Source organism: Amia ocellicauda, chromosome 9 (assembly GCF_036373705.1).
Source record: "Amia ocellicauda isolate fAmiCal2 chromosome 9, fAmiCal2.hap1, whole genome shotgun sequence".
NCBI classification, from domain to species: domain Eukaryota; kingdom Metazoa; phylum Chordata; class Actinopteri; order Amiiformes; family Amiidae; genus Amia; species Amia ocellicauda.
In genome coordinates, this window is record NC_089858.1 from 14879495 (window position 1) to 14902592 (window position 23098).

The 23098-nt window shown below is 45.5% G+C and overlaps 3 protein-coding genes across 5 annotated transcripts; 1 reads left to right on the forward strand and 2 right to left on the reverse strand.

Annotated features, from left to right (window-relative positions):
- Window positions 1-7128: 7128 nt before the first annotated feature.
- On the reverse strand, window positions 7129-9453 carry LOC136758761 (leukotriene B4 receptor 1). The gene has a single exon (XM_066713393.1). The coding sequence runs from the start codon at window positions 9282-9284 to the stop codon at window positions 8265-8267; it is 1020 nt and encodes a 339-aa protein (XP_066569490.1). The 5' UTR covers window positions 9285-9453; the 3' UTR covers window positions 7129-8264.
- Window positions 9454-10499: 1046 nt separating this feature from the next.
- On the reverse strand, window positions 10500-13106 carry LOC136758765 (leukotriene B4 receptor 1). Of its 2 annotated transcripts, none has more exons than XM_066713400.1 (2): window positions 12981-13106; window positions 10500-12030 (listed from the first exon to the last, which is right to left on the reverse strand). In XM_066713400.1, exon 2 carries the CDS (start codon window positions 12017-12019, stop codon window positions 11000-11002), a length of 1020 nt encoding a protein of 339 aa, XP_066569497.1. In that variant the 5' UTR covers window positions 12020-12030; window positions 12981-13106; the 3' UTR covers window positions 10500-10999. The 2 variants fall into 2 exon arrangements, with proteins under 2 accessions (XP_066569497.1, XP_066569496.1); XM_066713399.1 differs by lacking the exon at window positions 12981-13106 and adding an exon at window positions 12495-12605.
- Window positions 13107-13177: 71 nt separating this feature from the next.
- On the forward strand, window positions 13178-22119 carry LOC136758763 (E3 ubiquitin-protein ligase AMFR). Of its 2 annotated transcripts, XM_066713397.1 has the most exons (13): window positions 13180-14125; window positions 14506-14598; window positions 15320-15484; window positions 15854-16006; window positions 16188-16228; window positions 16571-16703; window positions 17007-17140; window positions 17398-17508; window positions 17810-18000; window positions 18199-18302; window positions 18521-18655; window positions 18773-18960; window positions 19536-22119. In XM_066713397.1, exons 1-13 carry the CDS (start codon window positions 13874-13876, stop codon window positions 19693-19695), a joined length of 1860 nt encoding a protein of 619 aa, XP_066569494.1. In that variant the 5' UTR covers window positions 13180-13873; the 3' UTR covers window positions 19696-22119. The 2 variants fall into 2 exon arrangements, with proteins under 2 accessions (XP_066569493.1, XP_066569494.1); XM_066713396.1 differs by having other exon boundaries at window positions 13178-14125; window positions 18521-18960.
- Window positions 22120-23098: the final 979 nt, after the last annotated feature.

Consider the following 23098-nt stretch of genomic DNA (forward strand, 5'->3'; position numbering starts at 1 on the left):
TGCACACCTGATGTAAAACTCACAGAGCATGTGCAGAGGGACGCACTGGGTCAGATTTATACTTGTGGCAAACAGAGTTCATGTCACCCCCGTGCCAGCCTGAGTCTGTGACAGTCTGGGGGCAATCATGCTTAAAGGAAAGATGAACTCAAGTATAATAACCTGAGAGTGTTCTGCTGCGTCTGAGCACCGCATGCCTGCCTCACTTCCCCAGGACCTTGAAGGGAAAGCTGATATAGTTTGTGCATATGGCTTCTGTCTGTCTCCAGGCCTGTGCTCTTGAGCTGGACAATGCGGGGTCTATCATATTATTTGCCAGGGGGATGGGTTCATGGCTGTGATGTAAACAGCATGCAATATGTGGGCGCCAGAATGGGGAGTGCATGGGCGAGAGAGAGAGTGCCAAAAACACTTCTGTCTCGGACAGAGCTTTCTAGGAAGTGACGCCACATTCTGATGCCATTTCCCGCAGGCAGCCACCTCCTCTGGGGTTAACGTGTAACCAAAGGCCTGTGTGTTCACAGCCAGATCAAACAGACCCCACCACCACCCCGCACGGCTGGGCAAAGTTTCCCCTGGGCGCCACTGCGCTGATAAGAGTCCTGCCCAGGAGCGCATATGCTCAACAGTGAGAACACAGACACACTGACCTTGCCTGCTGCAGGTGTTCGCTCCACAGGTGAGATAGTCCCTTCTGGAGGTTTACACACAGTATAAGTTCCTCAAAGCTTTACAGCATGTGGACATGTCTTCTGCCATGCTTCGCCTTGTGAAATTAGTAAGTTGCCCTGGGTAAGGGCTAAGAAATAAACGAGTATCCTGGTTTACTATACTATAGCTCTTCCCAGTCTTCCCAGGTTTCACTTTGCTTTCCTGCACTTTACCGTGCTTTTCCCATTGTTTGGGGCAGTACTCTTTTATACAGGAGTGTTCTGGCTGGGCTACTATTCTTTTCTTAAGCTTTGTGTTGTTTCCATAAAACCAAAGGTAGAATACAGTTACTTGTGTTTTATTGTATCTTTCTACTTCAGTTAATTTGCATGAATTCCCTCAAGCACAGACAACCCATCAGATGTTGTCCTTGTTCTGCACATTCAAGTGTCAAGTTGCTATATATAATTTTTTATTTGTTGTTATTATTATTCATGCAGAAATAAAGGCATGAAAAAATATTTTGAAGAAACTTGATCTTTAAATAACTGGAGAGGAAAAGCAGTGTGTGAAAGTGCTGTGTGGCGGGGCGTGGGGGGGCGTGGGCTGTCCTCTATCAATAATGCAATGTGCCTTTAACAAGAGACATGCATTAGTGAACAGACCGAACACAATTACACAGCAGACGACAATGTTAACAAATGAGCTGCTGTTACTGTGGACTCACACCCTGTGCATTAATGATGAGCTAAGAGAGCCAGGACACAATGACACCTCTGAGCACTGCACTGTGAGAGGGATAGAAAGAGAGAAAGGATGTCAGCAGCCCGAGAGCTGTTGAAAAAGGAATACCACAGTGAAATCCTCCTTCTCAGTTCTCCCATGCAGTGAGGGTGGCTGACCATCCTAACATACCCCACAATAACGTACCCATCCCAAGGCTCCACTGTGTGACACCCTGACTGTGAGGATTCCCCCCGTGTCTGAGTTTCAGTGTCATACACATGCACAGCCTGCCCTGTTGCCCCCCTCTGAGCACCCCCACTCCCCAACCACTGGCTGCAGGTGGGAGTGGCCTTGCCCCCAGGGGGACCACGCCAGAGACAGGGCTATTGTCTCTGTCTGCTGCCCCCCCCCCACAACCACCTTTGTTGTTGAGCCCTGAAAAAAAATAATCAAAACATCCCTGCGAATTCCTCAGGTGCTCTGAGCTCAGGCAACACAGAAAAACTAGGGCTGTGGTCTTCAAGGCCATTAAGGGCAGATGAAAAGCAGAGACATCAGCCCCACCCTGCCTCAGGACAGTCAGGCCGGCAGGCGGAGGGCGTCCTGGAACTTCACAGGGTGTTATGGGGAGGGCCGGCTGTCTGTGATCCTCTCACACTACTGAACTGCTCTCCTTTAACCCACACCCCTTGATATCAAATCACATGCAACAAAAGCACAAATATGATTCTGCTGGCCCTCACTTGTGCTTCTACAGTTTTTGCTGTAGAACTGCACCCAAATGTTAGCAATTCTGCAGGAGTGGGGCTTCAGTACTTCCTCTGTGTTATATAGTGCCTTTCCTCGGTGAGCACTATGGCAGTGCATCCCCCTCCCATACTGTGCAAGATAATCAGGATATTGTCAGTTCCTACAGGCTTCAAAATACTACTTTATAAGGTTAGGGTTAGGATTTAGATAAGTTTTCAGTATGGGCTTAGGAGGGGGGGCAGTTTAGGTCTTGGGCCTTGTGTGTCAAGATATCTGGAGCCTCTAGACTGTAAGACTCAGGAGAGCGAGGGATCGTGCAGAAAGCTGGTACAGAGTGCCGGGACAAGAGAGCTGGACTCCTGCACTGCCAGCCAGGCCTGAGAGCTCCCCCCGCAGCTCCACATGGCCCCAAGGCCACAGCACTGGTATGCAGGGTGTGCTCTCAGCAGCATGGGAGAGGAACACAGCAGGAGACAAAGAGAAGGAAAAGCGAAAGCTGGTCGAGTCGAGACACGAAGGCTCCCAACAGACTAGAGGCACGCAAGGCCTGAGAGAGACAGCCCTGGGCAGCAGCAGCACACTCTGGAAACAGCGTTTCAGTTGCTTTACATTCTCAGCCTTTTCTTTTCACTCTACACAGCAGGGAAGGACAGATCACAGATGGAACGCAGGGTCATACTAAAACAACAAGGGCAGTCTTTCACTCGGCATTTGCATAGGCCGACCTGCTCGGCAGCTTCGAACCTGATTGCTACAGGGAGATATGCCACAGTTACTGGCACGCACTATGTTTCTGCGCGTCGGTCAAATCAGGAAGTTCATGTATTGACCCATGGCTTCATTTTTTTTTTCCTGGGATCTGCCATGTTTTTGGAGTGCTGTCAATTTGTACTTGACTTCGCTCAGATATATTTTTTTAACATTAAAGTGATCTAAGTGTTTAGGATCAATCCTTTCACAGAACTACATTGAGGAAGATGTGGAAGGATGGTCTGGACTGTTACAGTAAGCAGGAACAGTGCTATGCTCAGGAACCAGCGTTCAGGCTACACAGAGGAGCCCACTCTGTGTATCTTTGTGCTTCTCTGCTCCCAGTGACAGGCAAGCAGCCAGGATTTATACTCTCACAAAATCTCCTTTTCCTGTTCAAGCAGCTCACCTACTGTCTGTCAGGCAGGGGCAGGCAGGCAGCAGGGAGCCCTGGGCTGAGGCTGTCACTCAGATATGAAATTGATAACTTACCTCCCCACTCACTCAACTATCCCTCCCTCCCTCTCTCTCTGCTCACAGGTCGTTTTTAAACTCCACACTTCTCGAACCCTGGAGTCCTTAACTGGGGAGAGAACTGAGTAAATAAGCAGGTTCTCTAATTCAGAGTGTGATAACCTCTGTGCCTCCTCTGCATCCAGCCCACCTCCTCCTCACTCATTATTCACCAGCTCCGTACTTTTGATCCAATCACCACCTGATCGTGTAATTTAAAACTGTTTCACACTACCTGTAAGAGGTTTCCACATCTTGAAATATTAATGACACAGAGAGCAGGTGGGGGGCTCCAAACAGCTCGATGTGGGGTTTATTGCTGGTGTAAATCAATATTGCAATTCACAGCAATATTTCTTTATAGTCATTCCTTAAATTCGGTAAAGGCCAGTCTTGCAACATTTCTGTCTGAGCTGTCCAGTTTTTTGAAAGCCACTCTTTCTGCAGAACTAAAGTTAGGCCAGTATTCATTGATATCAGCATATCTGAAGGTTGCATTAAGGAGATGCTTGGGGCAGCAGTGTTTGAGGTTGTGCCAACTGATAGAAAGATTAGGGACACATTATTATTTTTTTTGCTCTTTATTCAACATTTCAAACCATTGACGTGCTTGAAGCCACAACCATAAATAAATAATCACAAAAGCATTCAAAAGCCATGTTACAAATCAGAGTTAGGAGTTTGGCCCGAGGTCAAACACAAATGTAAAGACATATTACTTGGAATCACAGAACCCTTGGTATGAATGCAGAAAAGCAACACAAGGGGAAACACAGTTATGGGCCTCCAAAGGGCTTTTGTTCCTGGAGGCTCCCTGTCTTTCTGTTTTCCGGAGTGTGAAAGGAACCAGGACTTACTGACAGACTCCATTCTATCTCCCACAGCTCAGAGGCGGAGAAGCTGGTCTTCTGAGGAATTGTGAATGTCAATGTCAACGGCTCTGTACTCGTTCGGGTTTAACCTGTTCTGTGCCTTATATCACTGCAGCCACTCCCACAACGCAGTCGCCCCCCCTCGGCTGAGCCAGGCATGCCGGTGCATGCAGACAGGCGGTGTGTGGGCCGCGATGGAGGTGGAGCCACCATGAGCCAGAGAGTTCCCAGGTACACCCAGCTGCACAGGGAACCCAGCCCCACATGAGTCATGGGTAAAATCCTCTTCGATAAACACTTTTTGATATTTTGGTCAGATCAGACTTAATGAGCAAGCACTCTTTACAAATAAGGTGCGGTAAAAAGAGCTGGAGCCGCAGGAGGCCACAGTGAAGTGTAGTAAAACAGAGTGGTAAAGCGGTGCGGTAAAGCCTGTGGGAAACGATTGTACAGACAAAGCAAATGCTCACTTTGAAATGGTGTAAAAAAGTCAGAAACCTTCAGAGGGGTCTCCTTACTTTCTGATCTGGGAACAGCTGTCTGGAGCTGTGCAGATTTCACCAGCTGAGCGAGGGATGATAGATCAGCTTTAAAAAATCAAATAAAGAATATTTCTGCCAATATTTGCCATTAAACCTGTCAATATAATGCAGTGATGTTTTACTTAATAATTTTTTTTAAAGCCTGGTGCAGTGCATTACAATGTATTCTGATGTTGCATATTTCACACCCGTGCCCCAGCTGCTAACACACACGTAAGTAATGTCCAACAACCTGAATATTAAAACAGGAGCTTCTTCTTTATTGCAGCAGCGAACTTGGTTCTAGTGAAGTAAGCTAATGAGCAACTCAGTTTTACATTCAAGGGAAAGCTAAGAGGAAACTGAAGTACACCTTCCTCTTACGCGGTCCCTGCTCTGCAGTCAGGGGGACTGTGGGAACCAGGGGCCTCTCCTGTGTGCGGAGCTTGGCTCGGTGCCAGACCCTGCCCATCTCTCTCAGCCTGGCTGCAGCCGCTCAGCTCTTCTAGTGAAGCGCAGAGAATAACTGCCAACACAGTTTCTCCACAGATGCAGAGCTTCCCTGAAGGAACAAACATGTAGACACTCGCAAACATACACACACACACACACACACACATTCACATACACGCACACGCACACAAGCACATACACACATACACAAAACACACATGCATTAACACACACATTTATATACACACACGTACAACAACACACACACATACACAAACACACACATTAACGCAAACACCCACACAGAAGTATATAAACATCGAATGTATGCAAATGCACACTCCTGCCTACTAAACCTAGTAAAACACAAAAAGGTACACACACACACCTGTTACCTTACACTTCTAAGGGAAATATTAAGCCATCCAGGTATATTCTCACGCATTTCAAATAATACAACAAACAAAAACAAACACAGAGACTGCCTGAGGCTCTGCCATGCGTCTCCTAAAGTCAGTGTCTGTATTCACCAAACGCTCAGCAGCGAGAGGAGAGGAATGGCAGGGCACTGTGCTAGAGGAGGCAGTGAAGCTCATGCGGGGCCCTTGGAGCCCAGCTCAAACCACAGCAGTGAACCAGAGGTGTGGAACTGTACTGTCTGCCCTCCAATTCCAGGAGAATCTGTTGTTGCAGTTCAAGCTAAACTGGAAAGTCCGGTTCCCGATGCCGAAGCGCTCCCTCATTGTCACTACGGGTGGAGGAGCTGTGTATATGCACAGTGAGGGCTTCTTGCACTTATTTCAAGTGAGACATATGTTTTGTGACAGCTGTAAATTGGTTTGGGGACAGGCATATGAGATGAAACATCAACTTCCAACAACTCAGTTTATAGATAAAATGGTTTGTCTGTAAGGGAGAAGGGCAGAGCCGTTGTGGGTGGGCTCAATTGGTGCTCTTGCACTGGTCCCTCTCTTGGTCCTCATACAGGAAAATCTCATCCCTCTCTAAATGACAGCTGAGTACTGTGTAATCCAGGCCTTATACCGCACCTCCTGGCGCAACACACTGCAGTTCCCATCGCATGCAGAGTGACAAATAACACACCGTTCACAGCCTTCCTCTTACCACACTTCCCCAGCTGAAATGACCTCAGTGCAACACAAAGCATTATGTACCTGCATGAGCTCTGAGGTGTACTGCAGTGTAATAGAAATGAGCTGGTGCCCCCCGCTGGCCATGGCTTGGCATGTCACTGTCAGGTGGAATGTACAGTAACAGCCACTCACAGAAATCACTGTGATGCAACTGTTGCTGTGTGCATGATTGTACTTTCAGAATTATAGGGGTGTTATCTTCCATATTTTAATCAGGTTCATAATATTTCCATTGCAAATCAGTATGTTCATACACAATTTTTTTTAAATGTAAAAAGTGTTTGTTGTTTTCTTTTTTATTGTTTTTAAAATGTGTTTCTTAGTAATCAACAGAGAGGGAATCACATTTTCAGATATTCACTCATAATATCATTAACCTTTATAACTGAAAACATCTGTCAGAAGAGTTTGCCACAGTACACAAACAGGAATTGGAAAGGAGAAGTTCCCTGGATTTGCAGCTCTCCCGGCTGACTTTCTAGTACAAATTTGTTTCTGTCTGTAAACTTCCTCAATATTGAAAGTGGCATTAACCCTGAGCACCACTGGAGAAGAAAAGCTCTTTCTATTTCATATTGTACCAGTGAGTTGTCTATTACTTTATCGGTGACCAATCTATAGCCGAGTGAAGTTCTTAATAGATATAACACAGAGTTGACTTGATTCTGGCACCAATTTAGCCAGGAATACAGATAAGAAGAGAGATGGAAAAAATAAACAAGCTGGACAACAACAAGGTTGATGTTTGCATTATATATATTTTATATCAGAAAAATAACAACACAAAATACCTCACCATAAAGTAACTCTTATTAGTGTTGCAATATGGTGATACACATCTTTAATGATAGTTTAATCACTTTTAATGGGACCTTGCCCAAGATACATTAACAGCATAATCCCCTGCCATAGATGAAAGGATGTGCCCATACTCCCTGCTGTGTTCTGTCAGGAACTGCACAGAGACTAAATAACAAACTAAACCTCATTGAACTTAAACATGTCCCTTGGAGTCTGTGCGGATAGAAACGTAACAAAAGGAACATGTTGAATATGACAAGCAGAACACAAATAGAGTAAAAACCCCAGAAATGACACACTGGCAGTTGCTGGTCTTATATTGTACTGAGAAATGGGACCAGGGCTTCTCTCAGATTAACCACTATGAAACAGGTGTGAAAGACTCCAATGCTAATTGTGCTAAAGCTTACAGACAACATAAAGCTCTTTGTCAGCATCATTTCAGCACAGAGCACAATGTGAAACTCTATCTTACCATGTAAGCAGGATCAAAAATAAACCCAAGGAGTTGAGCAACAGACTACTTTCATAATAACACTGAACTTGAGACTTGGTTTCCTTACTGTGATTTATACTTTACAGCTTACAGGCATAATCATATTTATGGTTCTAGAACAGACTATATGTTAAAGAAAACTATAAAGAAAAAGAAAAAAGAAAACATTCAAAATAACACATTCCTTTTTAAAAACATTTGTTAACAAATCATTAAATTATCCTTACATGAAACTGATATTTGTACAGTTACTGACAGGCATACAATCTTGCATACTGGCACTGACTCATCGACTCACCACACCAAGCTGACTGGACATTTTTGAACAGTTAAAACTAATTGCAAAAATAAAAACATCATAAAAAGCTATTTACATTAAAATTAAAATATTACATGAAAGGTAATACACTAAACATCAAGTGGTCGTGTAGGCAACCGTAGGAAAGGCACAGAAATATAAAGTTCTGTAAGACAAAGAAAAATGTGTATAAACAAGCCTTTGATATTTGCATTTCAGTCTTGCTTCACATGAATGTTAAGTGAGAATCTTTGACATACCACCAGAAGCACACAGTGATCAAACAGCCAGGTGGATTGATGAAGCAGTGTTGCAGTTGACTTGGTCAGTCTGAGAGCTCAGTCTTCTCGACACGAACGTTAGCTCGTTGGTCCCCTCGTTCATGCTGGAGCTAGAGATGTGGCGAAGAAGCTTTCTGATCCCAGAGTCTCGGAAGCTGCTTCGTAACTTGCGAGCGGCGAAGGCGTACAACACGGGGTTAACAGAGCTGCTCACGAATGTTAAAGCTGCGGAGATATAGTGCAGCATTAGTCTGGTGTCTTCTAGATTATCAGCAACTTTCTTGTTATTTCCATGGAGTAGCAGAGACACTAAAGACAGGACGTTACACACATGGTGCGGCAACCAGCACAAGGCAAAAGCGATCACCACACTGACAATCAAGGCTGTGGATTTCTGCTTGGACTTGAAAGTCATCTGCTTTATCCTCTTCCACACACAGCTGTAGCACACTGACAGTATGAAGAAGGGCAAGATAAATCCCAGCAAGGTCTCGAGCACCAGGCAAACAATCTCCTGGGCATTGGAAGCATACTGCCTGAACGTGCACTGCATCCTCCCGTCTTCTTCATCCACGGTGTGTGTGAGGATGACGGGGATGCTGAAGACGAAGGCCAGGACCCAAATGACAGCCAGCACCTTTGCCATCACCCCCTCCTTCCTCCAGCCGTGCAGGGCGAAGGGGTGCAGGACAGCCACGCAGCGCTCCACGCTCATAGTGGAGATGAGGAACACGCTGCTGTACATGCAAGCATAGATGACGTACACCATGGCTTTGCAGGCGGCCTGGCCGAATACCCAGGCATCCGCCAGGGAGTAGATCCACAGGGGCAGCGTTATGAGGACTAGCAGGTCAGCGGCAGCCAGGTTGAGGATGAGCAGCACAGTGTGGGAGCGCGGCCGGATGTGCCGCAAGATGGTCCAGATCACCAGCAGGTTCCCTGGAGTGCCCACCAGGAAAGACAGTCCCAGAATTACACAAGCCACCCATGTCTGCCAGGGAGAATCTTCTGAATCCATTGTCAGTGCCTTAGTTTGGTTGTCTTTTTGTTGTGATTTCTGGCCCCTGAGAGAGTGCCGAAGCCGTCTGCTGGTAGTCGTGCGGCTCTAATCGGGGAGAGCTCAGCACACACAGCTCTTACTCACTTCCCTTTAGCCGGACTGAGCACCACAGAGGAAAAGGTCTGATTTTAACACGTAGCCACAAAGAGAGAGAGAGAGAGAACGGACTGTGTGTATGTGAGAGAGAGAGGTGATGATGATGATGATGATGATGATGATTCAGGCTTTAAGGACGTAAACAGGTCTAAGTCAGACAGAAACAGACAGTGACAGGTAACCAATGCCAACGAAGAGTGAGGAACTGCCATTTCAGGGAAAGCTGTGGGAAATATATAGCTTCACTAAGATGCTTTGGAAACAAACACATTTATTTTTAATTTGCTATTTCTGTTCCAACACCTGCTAAACGTCATAAAGGATTTATGACACAAAAGTATCATCTCTGTAAATCCCACAATCGTACAAGCATTTATGGATTAATAAATCTCTAAACGTTAAAGTACAAATTCAATTTAAAACATCTCACTCTGGCCTTGCTGCATTGTTAAGCTCTGATCTTTCCAGAACGACCTGTGTCCATAGGTAGTACATGAAAACAAAGCTGCCCACTGTCCAGACAGCCCTTTTCAATGTCTCATTGTGTTCAGAGACTCACGATCTGCCTACATTCTCGATCGTATTTTGAAGTACATTCATATTTGGTTACTTATTCAAATGAACGGTGCGTGTCACAGGTCTGCACTTTTTGTTCCAAGATGATGGAAAGATAAACTGTGCAGAGAGTCACCCGTCACCATCCCCTTTTGCTCTGGAATGCAACAAACAGGGGTCTGTCTCACACTGCAATAAGAGATGTATGGCGAGAGATGCCTGAGGAATGAGGTAGCAATTCAGATGGCAATGCTTGAGGCATGCAGGTGGTGTGTACATGCCTTGTCTTCTGGAATGTCCTAATAAAGCATTCATGGATTTTGATTATCCTGCCACTGATTAGCATCCAATAGTGTTTATTTCCAGGTTATTGCAAAAGCACACATTGTTCCCATTTGTCAACCCTAAATAAATGTATAATTGTGTTTTAATAGATTTGTAAATCAAGTATTTATAGAATGTAATTTTAAATTGTGTATGAGAACAATGGAATGTTTTTTTTAAAACAGTTCCCCAGTTATTACCCATTTGTTGACTTAACAAATACGCTTTTAATATCACCCATCTTATACAGAATGATTGAATTCAATTTGTGTTCCCTAATCGAAAGGTATGCATATATACCCCCAACACACACAGCTTTGTTTGCCTTGAATCCACAAGATGAAAGATCCCGACTTATTTGATATTTCACCAGCTAGTGCTATTGCTTCCACTAGAACAACATACTTAAACTAATGAACATTCAGCCACAATTACCAATTAAGAAATGTCTTTATTTTTCTTTTCAGATGGTGAATGAAAAAAGTGATCAGGTCATATAACATTGCAACACAGTAATCTCCACATTGCATGACATAAAATGAAGCAGATCTCTATGCAAGGCTTGTGCCAGCAATACAAAGAAGACCTGGACTTCTTTTCTCCATGACCTCCACAGCTCCAGCACTTCATTGTCTTTTCTGGTGCTTCCTTGTAGAACCAGAGCTTGCTCTCCTGGAGAACAGGGTTTGGCTGCTGTACTACACTACAGTGTCAAGAGCGAGTTCAGCAGCATTCTGCCTTTCTGAAGTCAGGCTGCTGGCCGTCCCCTTGAACTGGGAGGTGTTGGTGGCAATGTCCTGGAAAAGCCGGGACAGCTTGGTCTCCTTCAAGCTGCTCTGAAACCGGCGGGCAGCAAAGGAGTACAGCAGGGGGTTGATGCAGCTACTGATGAAGGCCAGTGCCCCAGATAAGAAGAATGCACTACCCAGGAAATCATCCAGGGCCTCCGAATCCTCTAGCAGCAGCGAGACCACACTGAGCACATTGAGCACGTGATGAGGAAACCAGAGCACGGCGAAGGCCACCACCACACTGGTGATTAGAGCTATGGATCTGTGCTTGTTCCTGAGGGTCATCTGCTTCAGCCGCCTCCCCACCTGGCTATAACACACCAACAGGATGCTGAAGGGAAAGATAAAGCCCACCGAGGTCTCGAGCACCAGGCAAGAAATCTCCTGGCTGTCCGAAGTGTAGTTCCGGTACGTGCATTCTTCTTTCCCTGCTGTCACATCCACCCTTTGTGTGAGGATGACAGGGATGCTGAAGATGAAGGCCAGGACCAAAATGACAACCAGCACCTTGGCCATCACCCCCTCCTTCCTCCAGCCGTGCAGGGCGAAGGGGTACAGGATGGCCACACAGCGCTCCACGCTCATGGTGGAGATGAGGAACACGCTGCTGTACATGCAGGCGTAGATGACATAGACCATGGCTTTGCAGGCGGCTTCCCCGAACACCCAGGCATCCGCCAGGGAATAGATCCACAGGGGCAGTGTGATGAGGACCAGAAGGTCAGCGACTGCCAGGTTGAGGATGAGCAGCACGGTGTGGGAGCGTGGCTGGACATGTCGCAGGATGGTCCAGATCACCAGCAGGTTCCCTGGAGTGCCAACCAAGAAAGACAGGCCCAGGATCACAGAGGCCACTGTTCGGCCTGCAGCCCACTCCCCGGGCTCAGTAACGTTGCCATCAGAGCTAAACGAGCCGTTCATCTTCATGCCCCGTGTGACTGAGAGGAAAACAAAACACAATTCTCAGATCATGACTATTTCTTCTGTGTAAGCAAAATTAAGTCAGTTTTGCTTCCCTAAACTTAAATCTTGAAACTTGATGAGTAACAGACAGACAAATCATAACAAGAGATGAAGCCACAGATACAGTACCATTTAAAGGAAGAACAAAAAAGGCATTTTCCAGAAAACTGAGATCATCTAGTTATATATGCATTCAGTTTTTTGGTTGTCCTTTTTGGGGAGTTTTAAGTTCAAAACTCCTTAACTGTTTTTGTTTCTTTAATAATAATAACACTTCCTCACTCAAACAAACAAACAAAAAAATATATATCATATCATAATAGAACAAAAGTGTAATTTCAAAACAAACAATTTCCCTTTCAAGATTACATGTATGGAAGTGGAACAGTTCAAATATGAAATATGTGTTTTATCTTCTTTCACAATAACATTTTAATACCTTAGTTCTAGTATTAGTATTTGTGTGATGATAATGTTCTTAAATACAGGGCTTTGGAGCAGTGGAACAGCATGTTTTTGCCCGGAGCTGTAGCAAGAAAACTATTGAAACGTAAAAAAAGAAAATTCATGCTGAAAGCTTCAAATGAGATTGCAATGTTGTAAAGCACATTTTCTGTTTTTGTCTGCATTTAAAAAAAAAAAATGTGTCTCAAAGATTTCTATTTTTTCTGATAAAACATAGTCCTTCACGATTTTGACATTTTAAGTCAGCCAGTAGCCAGAACCTTTAACTTAGTCAATATCAAAAATTTAAGCTATCTGCTACTCAATCTGTTTTAGCCCAACATTTAGCGTACATTCACTGGGGAAAAACAATGTAAAAAAGCAATAAAAAGAATACTTATAGATTAAATTAATCTATGACATTAGAATCTAAAATTTTACCCTGCAAGGTCTCATAATACTAAAGTGGCTGGAGACTTACTGGACAATGGAATAGCATTTAACCATTTAAAAGTATCAGCTAATGAACCACTTTGATTACGTTATATGCCCTGGTACAATTCTGTCTCTGACGCGTTTACAACAACTGAACAAAAATCATAAGACAATAAACACAAAAGCCACTCGAACTCTATGGTACCTAAACGGAGCGGAAGTGGGACTCGCGAGACGTCAAAACTAACCGGAAGAGATGGATGCGGATAGAAACTCCGAGAAATAGAAATCGGAGACCTACCTAGTGAAGAATAAAAATAAACACTGCCGCGTAGGATTCTGTAATATTCTAGATACGTGGGCGAAACGGGGTGTGTTATGTGTGTGTGCTTTTTAACAGTGCTCACGATACTAGAGGCGACGGCGACAAGCCTGCGAGAGTAAGTTAGGCCCGGCCTGTCAGCAGCCGCGGGCGGAGCCGTGTGTACTGTTGTGGTCCACAGCTCCTGTACAAGCGGACTGATTAGTGCGGGGCAAAGGGCTGGCGGTGCTCGCCGAGTAAACCGTAAAGAAACGCGTCTGAGCGCTGTCCTGTGAGGAGCTGGACTGGAGAAGGAGACGGAGTTTGTCCCTCCCTTTACCTAGGAATCTTTAAAACCCTATTTACCACAACTTGATACATAGTCCACAGCACACGCATGGCGCAGGACAGCTTTACACCGTGATCTGATCCGGTTTCCCATGGAGGCCGTGTGTGAGGCAGCTCCTGCACCCTAATCTGTACATTAAATGCTCCTATAATCTCCCATTGACATTTCAGCCGAGTAAAGAAGACGAGACTGTCGGTCTCTTACTGGGACATTTGCAAAGTTTAAAAAAACAAGAATAGTATAGTTATTTAAACCCGCATTACGAGTTGTACACTAGGTTGCCGCAAGGATGCCTCTGCTCTTCCTGGAGCGCTTTCCCTGGCCCAGTCTGAAGACCTACACGGCCCTCAGTGCGCTGCTGCTGGCGGGCAGCTTCCTCAGCGCCTACAGCACAGTGACCGACCCGGCCTACGACACCGCGGAGGCCGAAGACACCCCTTTCAGAACCGTTTCCGATCAGGACCCTGAAGTGTTCAACCCAGAGGATGGAGTCGCCTCTAAAGTGATGCGACATCTGGTTTCGGACAGTTTATTCGTTTGGGTATGTTTGTGATAAACGCTGTTTTTATGTATTTATTAGGTGGTTGCTACAGCTTGCTTGTTGTGGAAGTTAAATACACGCATTAAAATCCCTGCAGGAGAGTTAGTCTTACCTGCCAACTAAACCACTGCATGAAGGCCACAAATGGCCACACAGTATTAAAATGAGAATTTATGAAGTATTGAGATCGTTCTACTGCTTTAAGACTATCTGCAGTTTATCTGCCCAGCACCTCCATTCATCTTTGGTAATCTGCAAATAAGCATTGGCTTTGATTTCAAACATGATCCCTGCATGGATGAGTTATTTATTCAATATTGACAAGTCAGATTCCAGTCCTGTGTTCATCTTTGTTTTTTCTGTTTCTGCCCCCCATGCAGGTGCTTGTGAACACCGCTTGCTGTTTCCTGATGCTCATTGCAAAAACGATTCAGTGCATGGTCTTCGGCCCCCTGAGAGTCAGCGAGAGGCAGGTGAGAAACTTTTTTCCTCACCCTGGTACCACCTCGAAAGGTGACGCAGATTTAAGAAGAATAGTCACTTTACAAAACCTCAATTAACAGAGCTATTAATGCTTTAACAGTACATACACGAATTTAGCATGAACAATTTTGTGCCGTGCAAATTGCAAATATTGTGGGTTTTCCAATTCTCTTGGTAAAAGAACAAACAAAACAACTGTGTGTACACAGTTACAGCAGAGTGCTGCATTGTTGCATCAGTTTTAAATGAGAGGGGGGGAATCATCAGGTTTTATAAATGTGATTAAATATTGTTGTAACATTCATCCAAGTCAGGTTTTTCCCACTTTCAGTCTTTAACACTAAACAAAAAATCCAAATTATTTGTCATTGACATCTTGTCTCCTGGGCATTGGGGTGTGCGTGTTTGTGTGCATGTGTGTGGTGGTCTCTTGGGAATTGGTGTGTCTGTTGTGGTCTCCCGGGGTGCTCCTCTACACAGTCGGAATGTCGTAATTAAAAAAATTGCATTTATGGATTGAAAGATTGTTTAAACATGGGTTTAAATTCTTTGCTTTGGCTATATTACTTTATCTAAAACCTCCTGAGATCTCACCAGCTCTGAGCAATTTTGGCTTCAGCAGCAAAAATAGAAAAGTGGCAGCTAAATGTGCATCTTGAGCGTGACACATTGCAAGCCTAACTAATGCTGTCTAACGCATTCCTTCTGCAGCACTTGAAGGACAAGTTCTGGAACTTCATCTTCTACAAGTTCATCTTCATCTTTGGGGTGCTGAACGTGCAGACCGTGGAGGAGGTGGTTATGTGGTGCCTGTGGTTTGCAGTGCTGGTCTTCCTGCACCTCATGGTCCAGCTCTGCAAGGATCGGTTCGAATATGTGAGTGGCGCAGACACACAGAGCGAGATGCATGCCAGCGGGGCTCTGTGTCCCTGTGTGATGGCAGTAGAGCCGTGTTTTACACTGTGGAAATCATCTTCAAAACAGAGTTTATTTCAGACTGTCCTAGTATCTCAATAATGAGTAAACGGTTCATACAGCATTATAATGTCAGTGACTAGGTGGCTCTTCATGTAGCCTATCACTTGGTCCTTAACATTTAGAATTTGCTTTGCCCTTCAGACCTGGGAGAAGTTCATGATTTTGTCCACAGGGTGGTCTTATTATCATACAGTTAACACTGTAAAGGGTGTATTTGAGCCTAAGGAAGAGGAGGCGAGAACCTTGACTGGTGCTTCTCCCTCCCAGTTGTCATTCTCTCCAACCACTCCGATGAGCAGCCATGTGCGTGTGCTGTCCCTGCTGGTGTCCATGCTTCTGTCCTGCTGCGGCCTGGCCGTGGTGTGCGGCCTGGTGGGATATTCACACAGCATGCACACTGTAGCCTTCATGGCTGCTGAGGTAGGAAGATATTCTCAATTACCTACTGAGCACATGCTTAAAATATACACTGGAGTGAGAAGTGTTAGTATTGTAGCATGAAAAACAAATTACAAGCATGAAATACAGTACAAAACATTTAAGCCACTTGAATTTGGTCACCTCACTTAATTTCTTCTCCTGTTTTCCCCCCCCCCTCCAGTGTCTGCTGGTCACTGTTCGTACAGGCCATGTCATCTTGAGGTAAGTGTCCTGTGCAGCTGGTTGCCTGTACTAGGCTGTGCAACTAGAAACATCTTGGGTTAGCACCGCGGACTTCAGGTCCTTGTAGGTTCTTTCTCCAGATCTTCAGTAACACAACACGATTGAGGAGAAGTAATTATATAGAAACAGGGAGGGGTGGGGGGGGTACACTAATAGTAAGGATGGGTAAGTACAGACTGAGTATCACAAACCAAAACCACCAGCGACTTGAGGAAAAACTTGCTCAGTTCTTGGTTCTTTGAGTCGGGTGAAAGTTTGATCAGACCACAGACATGTTTTGCCCACTGTGACTGCTGACGGCAGATTTTGATTCTGCTCCAGATACACCATCCATCTGTGGGACCTCAACCATGAAGGGACCTGGGAGAACAAGGGCACCTATGTGTACTACACTGACTTCACCATGGAGCTGGCCCTGCTGTCCCTGGACCTCATGCATCACATTCACATGCTGGTCAGTGTCAGGCAGCTGGACTGGAGTTCACCGACAGCACGGTTATCTGCTCTAGCTGTCCAAGCTGAGCCAATTCTGTTCATGTAACTGTTTTTAATTGAAAACTGAAGCACAGTAAAGCTGTGGTGAATCTGATACTTGTTCAGACAGATGACCCGTGCATTTCAAATCACTGTAATCTCACTGTCTCCTCCAGGAATTTTGAAAGTTGCTTTTAAATAGTTCTCAGGTTCACTGCTCTTGTCGTCATCATTGTAAAACCTCTATTGCGTGGCCCTGACCCTGATCTCTCACTCTCTCCAGCTCTTCGGCAACATCTGGCTGTCGATGGCCAGCCTGGTGATTTTCATGCAGCTGCGCTACCTGTTCCACGAGGTGCAACGTAGGATCCGGCGCCACAAGAACTACCTCCGTGTCATTGGCAACATGGAAGCCAGGTGGGCAGCAGCGGGGGTGGGTCTTGTGTGCTTCCGAGGCCAGGACCTCACTCAGTGCTGAACACAGGTTGGGGGAGGCTTGTGTGTCTTTATTTCTTTATTTCCTGAATTTAGTCAGTTTTCTCTGCTTCTCCTTTCTCTGCATCGTGATGTCCTTTTATTCTTGATGTAGATTGCTTACACATACATTGCGTACACATGCATTGTGCTAGCAGTGGATCCTGGCGTGTTATGTGTTGCGTGTCTTGGGTTCTCAGGTTTGCAGTGGCCACTCCGGAAGAGCTGGCAGCGAACAACGATGACTGTGCCATCTGCTGGGACTCCATGCAGGCTGCGCGCAAACTGCCCTGCGGACATCTCTTCCACAAGTAAGTAGCTGATCAGTGATATCTTCACTTTAGGGGGTGAGTGCCCACAGGAGATGGTTCTTTATCTGCCTGTGAAGACGCTTAGTGATTCCCCATTGTCGAGGAGGCTACCCAACAGTTCTTAACCTGTGCGGAAACAAAAATCAAAACCACAAACCAAAAATGGAACAATATGGATGGACTCATCTGTTTGTTTGTGTGAGTTTCCTGCACGGAGAAATAAAGTAGTAAATCTTAAATTAAATAAATATGTTGTATGGGTGGGAACTGGCCCATCTCATTGCTGCTCGGCGTCCCTCAGCTCCTGCCTGCGCTCCTGGCTGGAGCAGGACACCTCGTGCCCCACCTGCCGCATGTCCCTGAACATCAGTGAGGTGAACCGCGCACGCGACGAGCGGCAGAGAGAGCCGCTGGAGGACGGCATCGGCGCGGTGCCGGGGCCTGACGCTCGTCCACACCTCAACCAGCACAACCACTTCTTTCACTTTGATGGTGAGCCCCTCCCACAAGTTTATTTATTTATTTTGCTTTGGAATTCATTGAGTGGCCCAGATGACCGTAACCCTGTTAATTAATTATTGAAAAGTGAAGGATGTATGGCCAGTTTCTCTGTCTTGTTGAGCTCCTTACATTAACGAATGCTTATGAATTACCTGTGTGATCACGATGGCGCTGTTCTGCTGTGCGCAGGTTCCCGCATCGCCAGCTGGCTGCCCAGTTTCTCAGTGGAGGTGATGCACACCACCAACATCCTGGGAATAACACAGGCCAACAACTCCCAGCTCAACGCCATGGTGAGTCACGGCGACGAACAGCACGGTGCACAGTCCCTCCCGTCACACACACAGCTGGTTGTACATCTTTGAGGGACAAAGAAATATGAAATGCCATATATAAAGATCTTTATATTATAAAAAAAGTGTGCTAGGAAAAAAATGCCCCCGGGAACGGAGGGCCCTGTAATAACTCAGTGTGGAATGGCAGGTGACGCTGTCCCCTCCTCCCCCTGCAGGCCCATCAGATTCAGGAGATGTTCCCTCAGGTGCCGTACCACCTAGTACTGCAGGACCTGCAGCTGACGCGCTCTGTGGAGATTACCACTGACAACATCCTGGAGGGGCGCATACAGGTGCCCTTCCCCACACAGGTAAGCCTCGGTGCCGGCCTGCAAGCTTTTCCCAGCACTGTAAAATGTATTGGTATATGTGACTGTAGAGCTCTTGACAGCCCTGCCCTGATTCTACCCCCTGCCTGTGTGTTTCAGCCCAGTGAGCGTAGTGCCCTGCAAGCCGGCCCTGTGTCCGAGGAGGCGGGGGCCAGCGGAGGCAACGAGGCGGTGCCCAGCGAGGTAGAGGACTTCGAGGCCCGGGGCAGCCGCTTCTCTAAATCGGCAGAGGAGAGACAAAGGATGCTGCTGCAGAGGAAGGATGAGCTGTTGCAGCAGGCGCGCAGGTACACCCCTCTCTGCCTTCATGTCTGTGCACTGAGAGACCCTCTTGTCTGGGTTTCAGACTAGCTGGTGCTGATCTCCACTCGTGTGCTCTGCTTGTGTGTGTTTTGGCTCTCAGGGTGCTAACTGGGAGGCTGTATGCCACCTGACCATGACAAAGGTCCTATGGATTTATTTCTGTCGCATCCTACAGAAAAGGCTTTGGTCTGTTCTCTTGGAGCTACAAACAGGAAATAAATCTGCTGTGTGTCAACAGTGTCACTCTCACTTCTCAGTCAGGAGTGAGCTGTTCGGTCTCGGGTCTCGCTGCAGCCAGTTCACAAAGACGAGTTTTCAGTTCCTCTGTATTTGCGGGGTGATGCAGACAAATGCACACAGATATACTGACATACTGCATATACTGCACAAATATATTCATTCACCAAATCCAGTCCGATAGTAAGTGCGAGCCACATACTTGGCACCTCTGTGTAAGGCTTTGGAGTGCCTATGCTATCAATTTTTGTGAGGTGGTTTGTGTGTTTGTTGTCATGGACAGCCAGGTGCTGAGTGCGTTTCCTCTCTCGCCACCTTGCAGACGGTACCTCAGCAAGAGCCCGGAAGACGAGGACGAGGACGAGAGCCTGACATCCTCGGAGAGCGACGTGCCCGGCTCGGACTCCCTCACGCTGCGGCGCAGGATGCTGGCGGCCGCGGCGGAGCGCAGGATCCAGAGGCAGCAGGACCGGCCGCAGTGAAGAACGCCTGAAACGTCACACGGACTCCGTCACGCCAGCAGCGTCTATGAACGTCGTTGTCGGCACAGTCAAATGATCTCTAAAAGGCCTAATTATTATTATTATTATTATTATTATTATTATTAATCTATATATATTTTTTTTGAATTATTGAAGATTTAAAAGCGGGGGGAGCAGATTCATTCATTTAATTTCCCCACAGTTTTACAAATGAATATGAATTGTTTTAAACACTTTTTTTTTTTTTTTTTTCCCCAATGCATGGCATTTGGCTGAACTGTCTTTGAAATTGCCTTGCTGTTTTAGGTTGCCTTAGAGAAGAAGGAGAAACATATAGACCTCTGAGATGCTCATCTCAGACTCGCGCATATTAAAGCTTTAAATTTCACCCCAGAAACATTCTGCATCCAGGGCTTAGTGTCAGCCAGTGACGCACAGAGAGTCCTGAACTGCAACAGACTGACGCAGTAATAATATGAGTGGGGTTTGGACGTTGTGCACACAGCTGTACCACTTTCAGAGACAAACCGTCATTCAGTGGACACACACTAGTCTCCTTCGAGTGTAGAGAGAAGAATAGAGGGAGGTTTCAGTGCACGGCTGACGACTGGTTTCACGTTCAGCGCAGTGGAGATTTGTTTGGCCACAGCATTGGCCAGCTTGGTGTTTACTTTAACAGGATTTGATAAGTAGCTGTTTTTTAGTTTGTTTTTGTACGTAATATGAGGAGTAATGATTCATGTCTTGGAGGGAACCCCGAAACGTATATATGAGACAGGATTTTGGCTGCAATTCCTGGGGAAGCTGGAAGTAAATTTATAGCTTTTTAAGTTTTCTCATATTTTTTTTTTTTCTTTGTGTATTGAGTCATTATCACATAAGTGTAAAGTTTATTTTCCCTGGTCTATAAATTGAACATATAAATGTCTTCCTGTGTGTTAGAGGAAGGTACTATGGAAATGGAAGAAAAGTGCACCTCATCTTTAGTTTCTTCTGGCTCCTTTGTACATTTAAACCTGTCTTGTACAAAATGGCACTTTATTGATTAGCAAATGAAATCTATTGACACCATTCCACACACAATTCTGTTACAGAAAAGTGTCAAGTATCCATTTCCTTGCGGTGGCGAATGCACGACGCTAGCGAAAGGTGTATTCTTGCCACCACTCGAGGCCTGTAGTCCCGCGTTTCTCTGGAAAACATTACCCACGCTGCTTTGCAAATGTGTGATGGTACCCATTTGATTTGCCTAGCGAGAGTTGCAAGTTCTGTCGGTAACAAGTCCCCTTTGTATTGGACAAAATCGTCTTCATAAGGAAATTATTGCAGGTGGAATCGTTATTTGTCTATTTAAGCATTTGTCTTGCAAACGTGTAGGAGGGCTCTGTGCACTAGCTTTGTGCATGGCCCTGTTTCAATATTAATTGCCTTCACTGAATCTCAAGCCCCGTGCTCCCCCCAGTCTCCCCTGTGCTTGTGTTCAGCACAACCAGTCCAAACACAGTCAGGGATGAGTTGCTGGCCTGCTGTACTGACGGACTTTCCACATTCAGAGGCAGTGCTCGCTGCTGCTGGAAGAGCCACAGGGAACACGGAACACCATCTGAAAAGGGTTTCACCCAAAGAGCTTTTCCTCATTTTCAATATAAGCTGACTGTAAAATAATAAATATTTTCCTGAAAGGCGTGCCTGTTTTTACTGATGCGCGATCACTGTTAATCCCCCCTTTGAGAAAAGCGCACAGTGGACTTTAGGAAGCCCCCTTTTCCTTTCTGGTCAGTTTGGTGAAGTCGAGGCTTTGCCTTACCCATGACTCCTCTTGTGGGGCAGCTCCAGACTCTGCTCTGGATGGGCTCCCATCTCCTGCATCCCCTTCCTGGCTGGTCAAGTTGGAAAATCCTTCCGTTTTCTCAATCTCTCCTACAGCATAGCTTGTCCTGAGCAGCTCTGCATACCCATGTTTAACATAGTGATGATAAAAATAAAAATTAAACAAAAAAATTATCAGACTGGTTTTGCAAACAAAACTGTATTAAGGACCTCCAACCTGTTTGGTTACATGTATATTTGCACCTTCAAAGGACAGTACAGTATATATATCTGGCATTGTGAAAATGTGTGCTTCTATCAAGACTGTCATCACACCCCATTGCCCCATGGTCTTCATCTGCAGGGGTGTCTGTTTATTGATCGATGCACTGTCCTCTCCACAGCAAAGACCCCAATTAAACAGAACTCAACCACTAACCAAATTAGTGCATTGCTTTTTATACATGAAAGCATTTGTGCCTCAATTTAACAGTGGGCTGACGAAACATAGATTTTGTAAATAATTTTGTAATGAGGAAAAATGTATAAATGTTTAACCCACCCAGCAAACAAACGAAATAAATGTTCAGTGCTACTATATAAGCTATTAACCAACTCTGACTTGTGTGGATTTCTTTTTTTCACGGTTTACAACCAGTGTGTCATCACTTACAATAATAATACACATTTGTTTCTTACTGAGAGTAATTTTTCGTTAAAAACGTGCAAAGGTGGGCCAGATGTTACTAAGGCTTGTGGAAGTTGGGATACCTTGGTCCTTAAATGTAATCATTATATTGAAGTATTTTGTGAAATATTTTTTAGTGTCCTGATATTGTCGTGAGCGAGTCCACTAATGGTAATTTTATTTAAATGAATGCATGCATCGTGATGTATAGTCCATACCTTAGTAGAATATATCCCCCCCACTAAAAATCCTTTCGCTATGCTGTCCTCGACCAGGGCACGCACTTCCCTCTATGGCTGCACTTCTGCCATTGCGCCTCAGTGCAGTCCGGCCGCCGTGCGTGTCGTGCGTCAGGGGGCGGTGGGACACAGCTGAGCACACGCTGTCCTTCATGAACCTGACGTGAACTTGGGCAGCCGATGTGGCAGGTCTGCCCTTTCAAACATCACTTTCTCCAATTGATTTATAAAACACTGTGAACTCCGGTAATTGAATTAGGTACAGCTTATTTACTTCTACTGGTGACTCCGGTGATGGTCAAAGAGAGTAGCAGCTCACTGGAGACCACAGACAACTGAGACACTGACACACCACAGCAACGTCACAGTATAATGATAATAATAATACAAAACTGCACATCATTAGTATCACTATTACTAAGCAGTTGGGTTTTGATGCTTTTATATGCATAGCGTTATTTTAAAGCTGTCCCTTACGACAATTGGCGGATTTGTTTGATTTTTTTTTTAACCAAGGCTTATTTCATTCTTGGAAATGTGCGTTTTCTCTAGGCTTATAAGGACATATCCCGAGTGGATGCAAACAGCTGCTGGACTAGAGCTGAACCAGAGGCTGATGCAGCGAGACATGCAGGGGCTTCAGACGTGTCTGCATACTTTTTACATA

What these genes read in the sequence shown, in the direction of transcription:
- LOC136758761 (XM_066713393.1), bottom strand. Translation starts at nt 9,284, where the DNA reads ATGGATTCAGAAGATTCTCCCTGGCAGACATGGGTGGCTTGTGTAATT.
- LOC136758765 (XM_066713400.1), bottom strand. Translation starts at nt 12,019, where the DNA reads ATGAAGATGAACGGCTCGTTTAGCTCTGATGGCAACGTTACTGAGCCC.
- LOC136758763 (XM_066713396.1), top strand. Translation starts at nt 13,874, where the DNA reads ATGCCTCTGCTCTTCCTGGAGCGCTTTCCCTGGCCCAGTCTGAAGACC. An exon ending in ACAGGCCATGTCATCTTGAG is followed by an intron (nt 16,229 to 16,570) that starts GTAAGTGTCCTG and finishes ATTCTGCTCCAG; the next exon opens with ATACACCATCCATCTGTGGG. An exon ending in CTGTTGCAGCAGGCGCGCAG is followed by an intron (nt 18,961 to 19,535) that starts GTACACCCCTCT and finishes GCCACCTTGCAG; the next exon opens with ACGGTACCTCAGCAAGAGCC.